General features: G+C 41.8%; 1 protein-coding gene across 1 annotated transcript in view; it reads right to left on the reverse strand.

Moving 5' to 3' along the window:
* The window catches only part of LOC117381323 (partitioning defective 3 homolog B-like), a 235,094-nt gene that overhangs the window by 27,323 nt on the left and 191,915 nt on the right, over positions 1-15,856 (reverse strand). The window contains exon 21 of the mRNA XM_033978278.2: positions 6,166-6,242. Within this exon, the coding sequence (XP_033834169.2) occupies positions 6,166-6,242 (77 nt within the window). The remainder of the gene's footprint in view (positions 1-6,165; positions 6,243-15,856) is intronic.

Raw genomic sequence — 15,856 nt, forward strand, 5'->3', positions numbered from 1 at the left:
AATCTTAACAGTTAATCTTGATTTATGTTTAGTCTTGGTTTACATTTAGTCCAGGTGTATTCCAAGTGTAGTCCAGGTGTAGCCCAGGTATAGTCCAAGTGTAGTCCAGGTGCAGGTTTAGTCTATGATCCTGGTTTAGTCCATTGGTTTAATCCTGGTGTAGGCCCAGTTTAGTTTTTTTTTTTTTTTCCTGGTTTAGTCCTGGTTTAGCCTTGGATTAGCCTTGGATTAGCCTTAGTTTAGCCTTGGTTTAGTCCTGGTTTAGCCCCGGTTTAGCCCTGGTTTAGTCCTGGTTTAGCCTTGCTTTAGTCCTGGTTTAAGACCAGTTTAGCCTTGGTTTAGCTCTGGTTTAGCCTTGGTTTAATCCTGATTTAATCCCAGTTTAGTCCCGGTTTAGCGTTGGTTTAGCCCTGGTTTAGTCCCAGTTTAGCCTTGGTTTAGCCTTGGTTTAGCCTTGGTTCAGTACTAGTTCAGTCCTGGTTCAGTCCTGCTCAGTAGATTAAATGCACCATTACTGTGGTGTATAATAGACTAGAATGATTTGTCAGTATCAATAATTTCTCCAGCATTTGAGTGGCTCTGCTCCCACTGCAAATATATTACCGGAATCTACTCCTCTCTTTTTTGGGATGGACTGGGGGAGGGAGGGACGGATAGACAGAGAAAGAGGAGACAGTGTTTAATAGAGTATATGGATGTATAAAGTACATGAATATAGATAGACAGATAGATAGATAGATAGATAGAGGCGAGGGAGCAAAGGGAGAGATATAGGGAGTGAGAGATAGAGAGAGAGACAAGTAAAAAAGAGGAAACACAGAGTGTTTAATAGAGTGCATTGATAGATAAAGGAGACAAGAGAGGGAGCAAAGAAAGTGATAGAGGGAGCGGGAGATAGAGATAGAGAGCGAGGGGAGACAGAGAGGCAGAAATAAAAAAGAGGAGAGACAGAGCATAGAACAGAGAGTAGATTTTTCCTCTGCTGCTGAACTTCGCAGCTCTCCCTCAGGGCGACATTATTGAAAACCATTTCCTCCAAATGAGGCTCTGCTCCGGCCCGGCTCTCATTAGCATACACCCACTCACACACACACACACACCCACACACACACACCCACGTGCACTGACACTTTCAGACACATATATATATATACACACGCACACATGCAGTCGCACACACATACATATACACACACATGCACTCAGTCATGCGCACTTGCACACCCAACCCACACCTATACACACACATATAAACACACAAAAGGCACACACACACACACATATATATATATATATATATATATATATATATATATATATATATATATATATATACACACACATATATATATATATACATACACAGACACACGTGTAACAGCCCTAGGTTCTTTTCTTTTGTTATTATTTGTCTGTTATATTAGTGTCATGTATTTGTAAAATATGTTTCTTTTGTTTAAACTTTGCAAGTTACCTTCTGTTTAAATATTTTAGATCGCTTTTACTTAGTTCACCTTTTACAACCCTGTTCATTAAAATACTTCTTTAACATTTTTCCATCTTGGTTTATATATATATATATATATATATATATATATATATATATATATATATATATATATATATATATATATATATATATATATATATATATACACACATATATATACACATATATACATATATATATACACATATATACATATATATATACACATATATACATATATATATATATATACACATATATACATATATATATACACATATATACATATATATACACATATATACACATATATATATATATATATATATATATATATATATATATATATATATATATATATATATATATAAAAACTTGTGTATCATGAGTTTCTGAATCTGACTTTTTACATATAAATACCAAAAAATACAAACCTTCAGCTCACTCACTCACTCTCTAACATCTTTCTGCTGTTGACCTGTAGAAATCCTCAAAATCTAAATAACATTATTCACCTAATGCACATTTTGGTTGACTAAGACTCCATCAACTGATTAACTCTTTAAATGATTAAAGGACTGTAGTCGATTAATCAACTACACACATGCATACATTTTATACCTTTGGTGGAAGATGTACTCAGTGTTAGAGTATGAGGGAAAGTAAAGTAAAAGTTTGAATAATTAATCTACTTAAAGAGGGGGTATTTTACTTCTATGAGGTATTAAAGAGGAGATATTTTACTTCTGTGGGGTATTAACTGCTAACACATAACATATTTAGATCACCATGTGACCACCATTTATTGTTTTGGTTTCTGTGTAAACTCTGCACACCAGACCAGGCGGCAGGTACGTTGGAGGAGAGGCACTTGACTGAAATGTTTTAAGAAGAGTCACTCTTGGTTGACTTTTATTAGTACAACATTTCAGTCACTCTGACCTTCGTCAGGTATGAGGACAGACCCTTCCGCTCCCCTTATATAAGTTAAGGGACTGCCCCCTTAAGAGTAATCAACCAATCATGACAGTGAAAAAATACATTCACAATAGCACCCCAATGTAACTGCAATGTTTGTATTTGTACAATTGTATTCCATTAATCTGACATTTTTTAACAAAATAAGTGATGCATCGTAGAGTTTCTATGAACCTCCCTCATGGCCCAGACGGAGAGTTTACGTGAACCTCCCTCGTAGCTCAGAGGGAGAGTTTAAATGAACCTCCCTCACGGCTCAGAGGGAGAGTTTATGTGAACCTCCCTCACGGCTCAGAGGGAGAGTTTACGTGAACCTCACTCACGGCTCAGAGGGAGAGTTTACGTGAACCTCACTCACGGCTCAGAGGGAGGGCAAACAAATGTGTGCTATTAATTACACCTTTTTGATGTCATAATATTACATTAAACACAAATGTATCATTTAAGCGTTTTGGGCTAAGAGTTTGTAAAATAAAAATCCAAGAGGTTTTGCGTCTTTTTAACACACGCTCGTGGTCACCCCCTCTTGGCAGGGCAGGCACCTGTTTGATCCCACATAAACGAAGCGAAGACACGTCACGTTAAAGCTGATTAAAATGAACAGCAACAGGAGAGTCTGCGTCTTATTGCGCTTCTGTGATCACTTATGCGGATTTTGACTTTTTGTGTCGTCTTTCCAACATACACAAGACTGAATGGGCAGCGCAGGTAAATTACATGGGTTGATGGGCATGTGATGACAATCCTAATGGGGAACTTCTTTCTGGTAGAAGGGTGACAGAAATGAGAAATCTTGGTGTTGTCATGGCACTGAGTGTAACTGCCACATCTATAATTGCCATTATGAAAAGGGACAAGGCAAGTTTGCACGTTTGGTGTATTCCTGCCATGGGAGAAGTCTAAATGTACCAAGGAATCTCTCAGGCTTCTGCCTCTTCTGTAAGTAAATATAGGTGACTCTTTAAATATTTGAGTCAATTCTAGCCCCTTAACTTATATAAGGGGAGTGGAAGGAGCTGTGCTCATACCTGATGAAGGTGAGAGGGACCTAAACTTTGTTCTAATAAAAGTGAATCAAGACACAGTGTGCAGGAGTCTTTCTAAAACTTTTTATTGCTGTGAAAATGCCATATTTGCTATGCTACATTTGGTATATTTAACATGTTTTATAATTTTCACTTTTGTTTCTGACGCTCTGAGTCAAAAGTCACTCTCCCCTTCAGAGCACACTACAATCAGTGTGCATCCTGTTAATGAAACTGCATCACATCAGGTTTGTGAAGTTGTAGTGTTTGTATCATGTTTTTGCATATTTATGGAGAATTGTCACGTGGGAGCATGGGTGTTGTAGGCTTGTGGGCGGAGCATTGGACAGAATCTTACAGCTCAGACTGCATGCAGTGCAGTATTCCGTACAGTAAAAAATACAAGAGTGGCTCAGATGGCACGCTGTATGGTGGTGCCAGTGTAAATGCCGCTGCACTCTGGATTAAATACGCCGCAAGCCTTTTCCCTGAATAAATAAATGGCCTTGCTTCAAAGGCGGTGAACACAGCACAGCAGAGCCTCCGGTTCTTGTGTGAGTGTCACACTGCAACTAAACCGGTCTGACACAGGAGTCACAGCTGGACCAGGCGCTGTTGGAGTGAGGCGTAAGAATGTTTGAATAAGGCCTGGGACAGATCGCTAAAATACTCAAACATGGATGGATGACATTTAAAACCTTCAGGCATGTTTTGATGAGGGAACATCACCATAACACGGTAGAAAGATTCAAAAAGATAATATTGCATAATAAGTATACAAAAATTAAGAGTAAAAAGTAAAAATATTTCACAGTCTGTGTAATGAACTGATTTTGAAACAACTGAATTCCACCAGTTTTTTTTTGGTATATTCCTTCATGTTACCTGTTATCAGTGATATTGATACTTTGCAGCTAATATCATCAATATTCCCTCAGGTGTGATGCTAACTAGAGGCACCACTGTGCCTGAAGCTCTGTTGCTAAAGTTACACTTTAATCTGAGCTTTATTTTAACACAATCTGACCATAAATAACTGACTTATCTGGACTACAACAGGTGAGTTGATTTGTGCTGTTAAACAAATCCCTCTCAAATAACATTACAGTCACAAGCTAGCAAAATCAGACTCCTAAACAGAACCTCCTTGTATTGAGTTTTCAGACAATCTTAAAACTTTTTTGTCAGTGGAGGGAATGTTGCTAATGACACAGTGCACGTATGAGCAACATTCCCCCTAAAGACATATATGTAGAACCACCCAGCGTGATGTCACTGCAAAATATCAATTGCAGGATTTTCACAGATATCGGTATTGGTCAGATATTAGGCACTGATAGATTTAATGCCACTGTGGAACATTCCAGGCAACATGTAGAATGGCAGACTGCCCCCCCCCCACTAGAAAAGTTCCACATTTTCCCTTTAAACTAATGCGTGTCAGTTTGACCTCCATGGCTTTAGCTCCATCGTCTCCATTTCTCTCTCATGTCTGTGCTCTCTGTGCTTGTCACATCACTGCACCCAATAACCCGTGAAATCACTCCTCTCTCTCTTCTCTCTCTTTCTGTTTCTCATTTCTATATCTCCCCCTCTTGTCCTCTTTTTTCACTTTCTCTCTGGTCCTCCCTCCCTCTGTCCCTTCATCTCCTCCTCCGTAACTTCCCCTTTCCTTCCTCTACTCTCTCTGTTCTCTCTCTCTCTCCCCATCTCTATACACCCTCTCTCATCTCCCTTCTCTACCTCTGTCATTCTCTCTATCCTTCTCCTCAGCCTCTTCTCCTCTTTCTTGTCTCCACCCCCCCTTCTCTCCCTCTTTCTCTCTCCCTCTTGTATCTCTCTCCTTCTCCCCGTCTCTCGCGAGAGCTTTCATCTCTCCTCTCCCTCTTCCCTCTTGTTCTATTTTCTCTCTCTTCCTCCATTTCTGTCTCTCCCTCTTTCCCTCTCTCTCACCCGCTGTTCTCTCCTCTCTTCTCCTCTCCCCATTAGAGCAGCAATTCACACACACAACACCAGATTATGTCTGCTGTCAGTACATTGTATGTTTGAAACATAAGCTGATATTATCTAAAGTATCTAAAGGTACTTATCCATACAAATTAATGTAGTTAATGTGAATGTTTATAAGTTGAGTAGAAGGTACACTAAAATAATACTATTATTGGAACTGTGTGTAAGACGAGAGTTAAAATTCCCATGAACCCATGAACTTGACCTAACTACATCAAGATATGATGTAAACAAATCACATATAGCTGTTACTGATTACAATAATACTGATTTATTCTTAATTACAAAAACATTGGACATGTTACAGTTCTTCTTGGTCGACTAAAGACCAGTGCATGGATTAATTGGATCTCACATTAAAAAAAACTCTTTAGTTCTAGCAGACAGCGTTGTCATACCAGTAAAAACACCTCCATGCTCCTTTGGCTGTTGTGCATAGAAATCCTTATAATCCCATTAAAATCATTTGTGAACTTATAAAAACCTGGTGGACTCCATCAACCAATTACTCATCTGAATGACTGAAGGACTACAGCAGTACTCCACGAGTCAAACCCCAGACCCCAGTCTTACCCCTGACCCCAGTCTTACCCCAGACCCCAGTCTTACCCCTGACCCCAGTCTTACCCCAGACCCCAGTCTTACCCCAGACCCCAGTCTTACCTGAGCTGTGCCATAAACTGTCCGTCTATCTCCTCGTAGTGGTGAGAAGGGCGGATCTCATTGGATCTTGGTGCCATCTACAAAACACAAACCAGAGGAGAGAGAAAAAATAAATAAAAAATGTGTTACATTCTTTCTGAAAATATTAACAATACAAGCCATGGAAGCAAAACAAGATGGCTTCACATCACATACATTACCCAGATTACCAAAAAGTGGAGTTGTTGTAGTTGTTTTAGTCCTGGTCAAGTCCTGGTTAAGTCCTGGTTTAAGCCTTTTTAGGCCTCTTAGTCCTAATTTAGACCTATTTTAGTCGATAGATGCAGTCTTGGCTTAGACCTGGTTTAGACCTGGTTTTATTAAATGCAAAAAAAACATACAACACAATATTTATTTTGACAACATCAGAACCCTCTGTTTTCTAAATACATAAACTATGCCGTGTTAAAAGGCCCGTACCCGTACCTGAAAATAAGTCCACTGTGTACTGTCTGAGTATTAGGTATTAGTGCACTGTTTGTATTAGGTATTAGTGCACTAGTATGCTTATAAACTCATCGTGGTGAATAATTAGGATGCTCTGAATGCATTAGGTAAATGAGGAATAACTTTGGACCACTGCAAACTTTTTAAAATGAACTAGTTCTGTTTTTTTTTTTTTAAGACTATAAAAATCAGGTACATAACCTCAAAACACCTTGTATTCCCCCATAGAGTAGTATTTGTCCATAAGTTAAGAGAAGTAATCTTTTAAGCACTGGTCTAAGGAGTGAAATATGCTTTCCTTTTAACTAAATGAAAACCCTGACGTCAGTACAGCAGTGAATATACTGTAAATGTAATAAGACTAGTGCCAATCTATCAATAACGCTTTATACAACCCTAGACCTCCCATTCCCCAAACAATATTACTTTTTTCTATATTATATTTTAACCATTTAATTTTAAAAGTCATATATTACACAGAATTGACTCTTGTGAGCTTTTTTTTTGCTCAGTAGAGATTGACAATTCCAAGGCTGAAATTATCCAAATGATTCTAGTGAAGGTGTATGGAGTTTAAAAACACAGTGGAGCACTTCCTGTATTACCACATGACATCACAAGGTGGAACAGAGTGCTTTCCATTTGAATGAAGAACTCTTCTTAAATATGCAGCATATGCAGTTTCCATTTTATGACCCTTATAACCCCCTCCCCGAACCGCCACCTTAACGTGGTGGAGGGGTTTGAGCACCCGAATGATCCTGGGAGCTATGTTGTCGGGGGCTCCATGCCCCTGGTAGGGTCACCCATGGCAAACAGGTCCTTGGAGACGGGTCTGAATAAGAGCGGTTCAGAAGCCCCCATGAAGAGTAATACAACAAGGCGAGTTACATCGCCCGGACTGGCGTTACTGGGGCCCCACCCTGGAGCCAGGCCTGGGGTGGGTGCTCGCCAGCGAGCGCCTGGTGGCCGGGCCTTTCCCCACGGGGCCCGGCCGGGCCCAGCCCGAAGGAACGACATGGGGCCGTCCTCCCGTGGACCCACCACCTGCGAGAGGAGCCATGAGGGGCGGGTGCTGAGAGATCTGGGTGGCAGGCGAAGGCGGGGACCTCGACGACTGGATCTCCGGACATGGAGACTAGCTCTGGGGACATGGAATGTCACCTCGCTGGGGGGGAAGGAGCCTGAGCTTGAGCGGGAGGTTGAGCGTTACCGGTTAGATATAGTCGGTCTCACCTCCATGCAGAGCTTGGGCTCTGGAACCCAACTCGAGAGAGGGATTGGACTCTGCATTTCTCTGGCGTTGCCTGCGGGGAGCGGCAGCGAGCTGGTGGGGCTCGCTCATTGCTCAGCTCAGCTGCCACGTGTTGGAGTTCACCCCGGTGAAGGAGAGGGTCGCGTCCCTGCGCCTTCGGGTCGGGGACAGGTCTCTCACTGTTGTGTCGGCCTACGGGCCAAACAGCAGTGCGGAGTACCCGGCCTTCTTGGAGTCCCTGGGAGAGGTACTAGACAGTGCACCAACCGGGGACTCCGTTGTTCTCCTGGGGGACTTCAACGCCCATGTGGGTAACGACAGTGACACTTGGAGGGGCGTGATTGGGAGGAATGGCCTCCCCGATCTGAACCCGAGTGGTGTTTTGTTATTGGACTTCTGTGCTAGTCACAGTTTGTCCATAACAAACACCATGTTCGAGCATAAGGGTGTCCATCGGTGCACGTGGCACCAGGACACTCTAGGTCGGAGGTCGATGATCGACTTTGTTGTCGTGTCATCTGATCTCCGACCGCATGTCTTGGACACTCGGGTGAAGAGAGGGACTGAGCTGTCAACTGATCACCACCTGGTGGTGAGTTGGATCCGCTGGCGGAGGAGGAAGCCGGACAGACCTGGCAGGCCCAAGTGCATCGTGAGGGTCTGTTGGGAACGTCTGGCAGAGCCCTCTGTCAGAGGGGTCTTCAACTCCCACCTCCGGGAGAGCTTCTCCCTGATCCCGGGGGAGGTTGAAGACATGGACTCCGAGTGGGCCATGTTCTCCACCTCTATTGTTGATGCGGCTGCTCGTAGTTGTGGTCGTAAGGTCTGCGGTGCTTGTCGCGGCGGCAATCCCCGAACCCGGTGATGGACACCGGAAGTAAGGGTGGCCGTCAAGCTGAAGAAGGATTCCTATCGAGCCTTGTTGGCTCGTGGGACTCCTGAGGCAGCTGATGAGTACCGGCGGGCCAAGCGTACCGCGGCTCGGGCAGTCACAGAGGCAAAAACTCGGGGTTGGGAGGAGTTCGGGGAGGCCATGGAGGAGGACTATCGGACGGCCTCAAAGAGATTCTGGCAAACCATCCGACGCTTCAGGAGGGGGAAGCAGTGCTTCACCAACACTGTTTACAGTGCGGGTGGAGAGCTGCTGACCTCGACTGGGGATGTGGTTGGGCAGTGGAAGGAATACTTTGAGGATCTCCTCAATCCCACTGTCACGTCTTCCGAGGAGGAGGCAGAGACTGGGGACCCGGAGGCTGACTCGTCTATCACCCTGGCTGAAGTCACTGAGGTGGTTGGCAAGCTCCTCGGTGGCAAGGCTCCAGGGGTGGACGAGATCCGTCCTGAGTACCTCAAGTCTCTGGATGTTGTGGGGCTGTCTTGGCTGACACGTCTCTGCAACATCGCGTGGCGTTCGGGGACAGTACCTGTAGAATGGCAGACTGGGGTGGTGGTCCCTCTGTACAAGAAGGGGGACTGAAGGGTGTGTTCCAATTACAGGGGAATCACACTCCTCAGTCTTCCCGGTAAGGTCTATTCCAGGGTACTGGAGAGGAGAATCTGACCGATAGTCGAACCTCGGATTCAGGAGGAGCAGTGTGGTTTTCGTCCTGGTCGCGGAACACTGGACCAGCTCTATACTCTCCATCGGGTCCTTGAGGGTTCATGGGAGTATGCCCAACCAGTCCACATGTGTTTTGTGGATCTGGAGAAGGCATTCGACCGTGTCCCTCGTGGTGTCCTTTGGGGGGTGCTCTGGGAGTATGGGGTCCGGGGCTCTTTGCTAAAGGCTGTCCGGTCCCTGTATGACCGGAGCAGGAGCTGTGTTCGCATTGCCGGCAGTAAGTCAGACCTGTTCCCGGTGCATGTTGGACTCCGCCAGGGCTGCCCTTTGTCACCGGTTCTGTTCATTATATTTATGGACAGAATTTCTAGGCGCAGCCAGGGGCCGGAGGGGGTCTGGTTTGGGAACCACAGGATTTCATCTCTGCTGTTTGCAGATGATGTTGTCCTGATGGCTTCTTCGAGCCAGGACCTGCAGCAGGCACTGGGGCGGTTTGCAGCCGAGTGTGAAGCGGCTGGGATGAGAATCAGCTCCTCCAAATCCAAGGCCATGGTTCTCGACCAGAAAAAGGTGGTTTGCCCTCTCCGGGTGGGTGGTGAGTCTCTGCCTCAAGTGGAGGAGTTCAAGTATCTCGGGGTCGTGTTCACGAGTGAGGGAAGGATGGAGCGTGAGATTGACAGGCGGATCAGTGCAGCGTCTGCAGTGTCGCTGTATCGGTCCGTTGTGGTGAAGAAGGAGCTGAGCCCAAAAGCAAAGCTCTCAATTTACCGCTCAATCTACGTTCCTACCCTCATCTATGGTCATGAGCTCTGGGTAATGACCGAAAGGACAAGGTCGCGGATACAAGCGGCCGAAATGGGTTTCCTCCGCAGTAGAGCTGCTGCTCCTACACGTCGAGAGGAACCAGTTGAGGTGGCTCAGGCATCTGCTTAGGATGCCTCCTGGACGCCTCCCTAGGGAGGTGTTCTGGGCATGTCCCACCGGGAGGAGGCCCCGGGGAAGACCCAGGACACGCTGGAGGGACTATGTCTCTAGGCTGGCCTGGGAACGCCTTGGGGTCCCACCGAAGGAGCTGGAGGACGTGTCCGGGGTGGGAAAGTCTGGGAGTCCCTGCTTAGACTGCTGCCCCCGCGACCCGGCCCCGGATAATCGGAAGAAAAGGGATGGATGGATGGACCCTTATAACTTTTACTTAAAGATGCACTATGGAAATTTTCTGGTGGAGGGGCCGTCACCTACTTGACTCTTGAATGTGCCACAACATTAAACTTAAAGGGACAGTATGTAACTGTGATTCCAGATTCCATAGAAGTTAAAATGATATTCTGGAATATTCTCCATGGAGATGGTTACGTTTTATCCCATATTGTGTAAAATTATAGCGAAAGGAACAACATTTCCATGGAAACAAGAATTAGGTTTGTGGAGATGCAAGCCCACTCAAAGCAAGGATGCATGTTTTTGTACATTTTTCAGTGTAATAAACACAAAAACAACAACAACACTAAAAACAGAAAGCCAAGTTACAAGTCAGAACAATTTAAATCTGTAATAAAATAAAACTTGACAGATTCCAGGCAAAGCAATACCATCTAAACCTTATCCAATTGTCTCACTACTAAATCCCATCTCGACACAAGAAGTTAAGACAACACATTTTGACAAGCCTAACCCAATATGCAACAAATGGAAAGAAGAAAAGCATGCATTTTCAATTATGTACAATTTGGGGTCCAACTTCTGCCTTCTCACATCCAAGGAGGACTTTATATCAACATGGAAGTCTCAGTCATCTCAAACTGTACACTGCTATAGGAAAACATAAACAAATGCTTAGCTAGTGCACGAATGCCCTATAGTGTCACTGTATGCTAGCATGCATGCGTAAACACAATCAGAATTTTAAACAAACCTTGTTTGAAGTGGACTGAGAGTAAACACAAAGTCATCGGGTGAAGAATGGGCTTGTAAAACTGTAGTTTGAGGCAAGGACATTTCTGATGTTGAAAAGAATTTGACTGGTAATTCAATACAGGACTGAACATTTGGCCAAAAGCAGCATGGAAGTTTGGCAAGTTTAGTATGACCACATATTACAAAAACAAAACAATAACATCTTTATCTTTGTGTCTTTAGGCAAGACACTTCACCCACATTGCTTAGTTAGTGAGTGTTTGTAGTGGTCGGAGAGACCAATAGTGCAAATTGGCAGCCTCGCTCCCGTCTACCTCAGGGCAGCTGTAGCTACAAAAGTTGTTTACCATGAAGTATAGAATTAATTAAAAAATGCAAGAAATTACTCTGAGAGACTAGAAAAGCAATGTAAGATTAATTAATTTCTGTAATTCATTTAGAGACATTTTAAAACAGTTATATTAAAGGTACACTACATATCTTTTTTCTGTTCCATGGAAATAGAAAGATGAAGCCTACTTGGGAATATTCTCTGTGGAGATAGATCAGTTTTATTGTCATTGTGGAGGAAAATTGTAGCCAAAGGAACAACATTTCCATGGAAACAAGCAGAAGGTGGCCTTCTAATCTACATAAGAGTCAGGTTTGCGGAGATGCAAGCCCATTGACAGTAAGGACGCATTCTTTTCAGTGCAATAAATGCAAAAAAAAAAAAAAAAAACACGCTTTAATTTTTTATTTTTGTCTTAAAAGTTACATACTGTGGAATTAACTTGTTAAATAAATACATTTATGCTACCCAAAGTGTTTTGTTTTTTTTTTTTCCTTCAGCAAACCAGAGGTTCCTACTCACTGTTCAGCTCCTTACTATACTGTACAAAATAGATAATGAAAAAATAGGCTAGTGGTTAGTAGCAGCAGTATTATAGTAGTAGTAGCAATTAGTAGTATTTGTTGTAGAAGTAGTAGTAATGGTAGTGAGTGCAGTCAAAATGCTACAGACCTAGATAGAGGCCAGTGCCATCCCAATACAAGTCTATGGCGTTGTTTCCCATATTCTGCAAGTCAATAGAGCAATAGCACATTACAAATATTATTACCATCTTTAGCTCATGTCTTTAGATTAGAATCTGCAACACTGAACCTCATTTTGGGCTATATTAACTCCTTTATGTCTTATCTATGCTAATATTGTGGTAGCATGTGTAGCTAGCTGGCGTTTTTAATATCACGGCTGCTTGCGAATGCTCTCCTCTTTCTTTATGGATTGAAAAATTATACAAAAAGATGTCCATTATGAGCTAAAATGAAGCATTGCAAAACGCCCAGGTGGGGGTCCTTTGTGAACAGTGTAATATTTCATTGGACAATGCACAAACAAGAATGGTCGAACAAAATGGCTTCTTTGTCCACTGATTGTATTAACATAACAGCTCCAGGCCATGGGTTTGTTCTTTGGTTAGTTTCCTTTATGAAGCAGGTCTAAATTGTATGGGGCAACCAGTAGTGTTGTCACAATACTAAAATTTCAAAGTCAATTTCGATACTAAGAAAGAGATTCAATATTCAATAATGATTCCGATACCGCAATAATAAAAAAAGTATTTATTTAGACAACAGAATGTGATTTTCAACCTTAAATTGTACTACTTTTATGTTATCACATGGCCTTATATCTGTGTAATCCTGTGTAATCTAGTTTCAATACTAGTTTTAGTGATGAATTGAATTGAATTGATATCTGAATTTCGACCTGCTCGTCACCATGGAGGATTATATTGCTTTGCCTAAAATGTTGCCTGGCAAGTCTAATGAAGGTGATTGGACTTTACAACAAAAATCAGACAAGTAAACGCTGTCTGCATCTAATTATAAAACATTATATTTACTTCAAACTTGAGCCATCAGCGTCACTATATGACTCTTTGGACTGAGAGCTGATTGGCTGTCCAAGGGTGGTCCACCAGCTTCACTTTTCTGTCTGAAAAAGCGGTTTTAAAAGATGTGCCAGTGGCCAAAATAATCCATGCATGTGAATACTAGTGATTTGCCAAGAAGTTTGTCAGAGCAGGACCAGTTTGATAGATTTAAATACATGTATGCCCTTCGATACAACTGTTGTTGTGATTTTGGGTGTTACAAGAATAAAATGAATTGAATTGAATGTATCACAGCTTTAATATGTAGAACTGTTAAAAAACAGAAACAAAAAATTGCTAACTGGAACATAATTTTGAGAACCACCACCCTAATATTTGAGATTAATTAAGGCATACTATCTCTTTGTGGAAGATTTGACAATCTATCATGAATAAATCAAACGATACATCTGTGCATTTAAAACCCTGTAATGAAATTCCCTAATATCAGCATTGAAAACATCTCTAGATCTAATGTTTATTTATATCTCCTGTTTTGGCTCATTATTTTTCTAAGCAGGATCCTCTACCAACTTCTTTTTCTTCTCCTCTTCCTCCCATGTCTTTGTGCTGTCCAATTAATTACAAACTTTCCATCAACACAAAGAAAAATACGTACAATCTTTAAAGTAGACATTGAGCTTGTGTCTGCTATGCAATAATAATCTTTGGCTCCCGTGCGTCATTATGTTATATTTTGGACATTTTAAATCACAATATTTATCTATATGGACTTAAAAGTCCTATATTATACAAAATTGACTTTTAAAGTGAAATTTTAACCCTGTTATAATGCAGTTACTTCCTCAAAAACATACCTGGAGTTGTGTTTTGTTTCATTCACACATGTTTGAGTAACTATTATTAGTTTTAATTACTAGTTTTTACGTTATGTACAGTAGTGTTAGAAAACTGTGATGTTCAATGGGAGCTGACATCTGCAGATCACTATAGGGAGCAGCACATATTTTTTTCATCTTACCAAAATGGCGACGCTGCCGAATTCTACAAGTATCACCGATTAAATCACCGATAAAATTAAACAACAAAGTGCATACGACACAGTGGGTGTGTACCGGTGAGCAATGATGTTTTGAATACAGGACCATAAAGATCACTCAAAAATGCAAAAATCACTCTCAGAAAAATTCAGAGGGTAAGTTAGAAGAGGAAGCTATTGTAACATGGTTAAAAACACTGAAAAGTACATTTTTGCATAATAGGTCCACTTTAAAAAATGAATTCTACTGTTTTGTATAGGGGTAGATTTGATAGGGAGCAGATGTGGCAAAGGGGGAGGTGCACGCTAGGCTAATGTCAGGCTAATGTCAGAGTTAATCGGGTTAGCATGTGCCATGTGTTTTTGAATGTAGCACCGGCGCTATGCTAATGATGTGGAAGCATCATCAGTCACTGTGGCGATCCCTTTGGTCTTTGTTTGGGCGTCAATGTAAACACACCCAGATGCTGCACAGTGATTTACAGAGAAACGGACATTTGATCAGATGTTTTCTACCATTTTGTGTTAAATGAGCTCAGTTCTGAATAAATACAACGTGTTCAAGTGCATGTGACAGGTTTCATGTTTTTATAATTGTGACTTTGGTGGGATGGTACCTGGGGTCAATATTCACCAGTTTTACATCAGTTAAGTGTCAGTTTATAGAAAAAAAAGGTGAGAAGTATTTGTAAAACAAAACCAGAACTGAAGAACTGACTTGAATGAGCAGCAAAACATCTGCACTCATACAACGATTTGTCCAGTTGACAGATTTAACTTTTGTTATGGATCAGAGGGATGACTGACAGATTACACAGACAAAATTATAAAACAGAATACCTCTACGTATGTCATGAACACCAAAAATTCCACCCAAAATAATGCACCACAATGCAGTCAATGTTCTGCACAATTGCACCATATTAACCTAAATTCAGTTTTGAACCAAAACTGAATGGGCGAGTTTTCATTAGCATCAATATTGCAAAATAAAATCAACAAAGTTCTAAACAAATTATAATCTAAGATTATCAGAGTATAGCTATTAAAGTACATATGACAGGTTAGAGTACTTTTTCACAAAAACATAGTTCACATCATTAGTTTAGACCCCCCCCCCCCCCCACACACACACAAACACATATAGTCTAATCATAACTATTGTGTAATTTAGGCAATCTTTATTTACTTTATTTAGTTGAATGAAGGTTTAAAGAGTTTTCTGTGTTGATGATATAGGCAGAGGAATTCAGTTTTATAATTCAGTGCTGCTTTTTTGTATTTTTGTACTTTTCTTCACATTTTTTTCTCTAAACTGATGTAGAACTATGACAAATATTGAGCACAGATACTATCCAGTCAGAATTAGAAAAACATGAAGAGCTGTTGTAAGTATGAAAGCATGCACATCTGCTAAACTAAAGTCAGCTATGTATGTATATGAGCCCTTACTTTGAGCCCTGTACAGTATATTCTTGGGGCTGGTGTAAATCAAAACTGCAGCTCTCTCAGACTCACATTTTACAGTTGACGTTTATGAGGTAACACGCCACAAT

The sequence above is a fragment of the Periophthalmus magnuspinnatus genome, chromosome 2, assembly GCF_009829125.3.
Source record: "Periophthalmus magnuspinnatus isolate fPerMag1 chromosome 2, fPerMag1.2.pri, whole genome shotgun sequence".
Taxonomy (NCBI): Eukaryota; Metazoa; Chordata; class Actinopteri; order Gobiiformes; family Gobiidae; genus Periophthalmus; species Periophthalmus magnuspinnatus.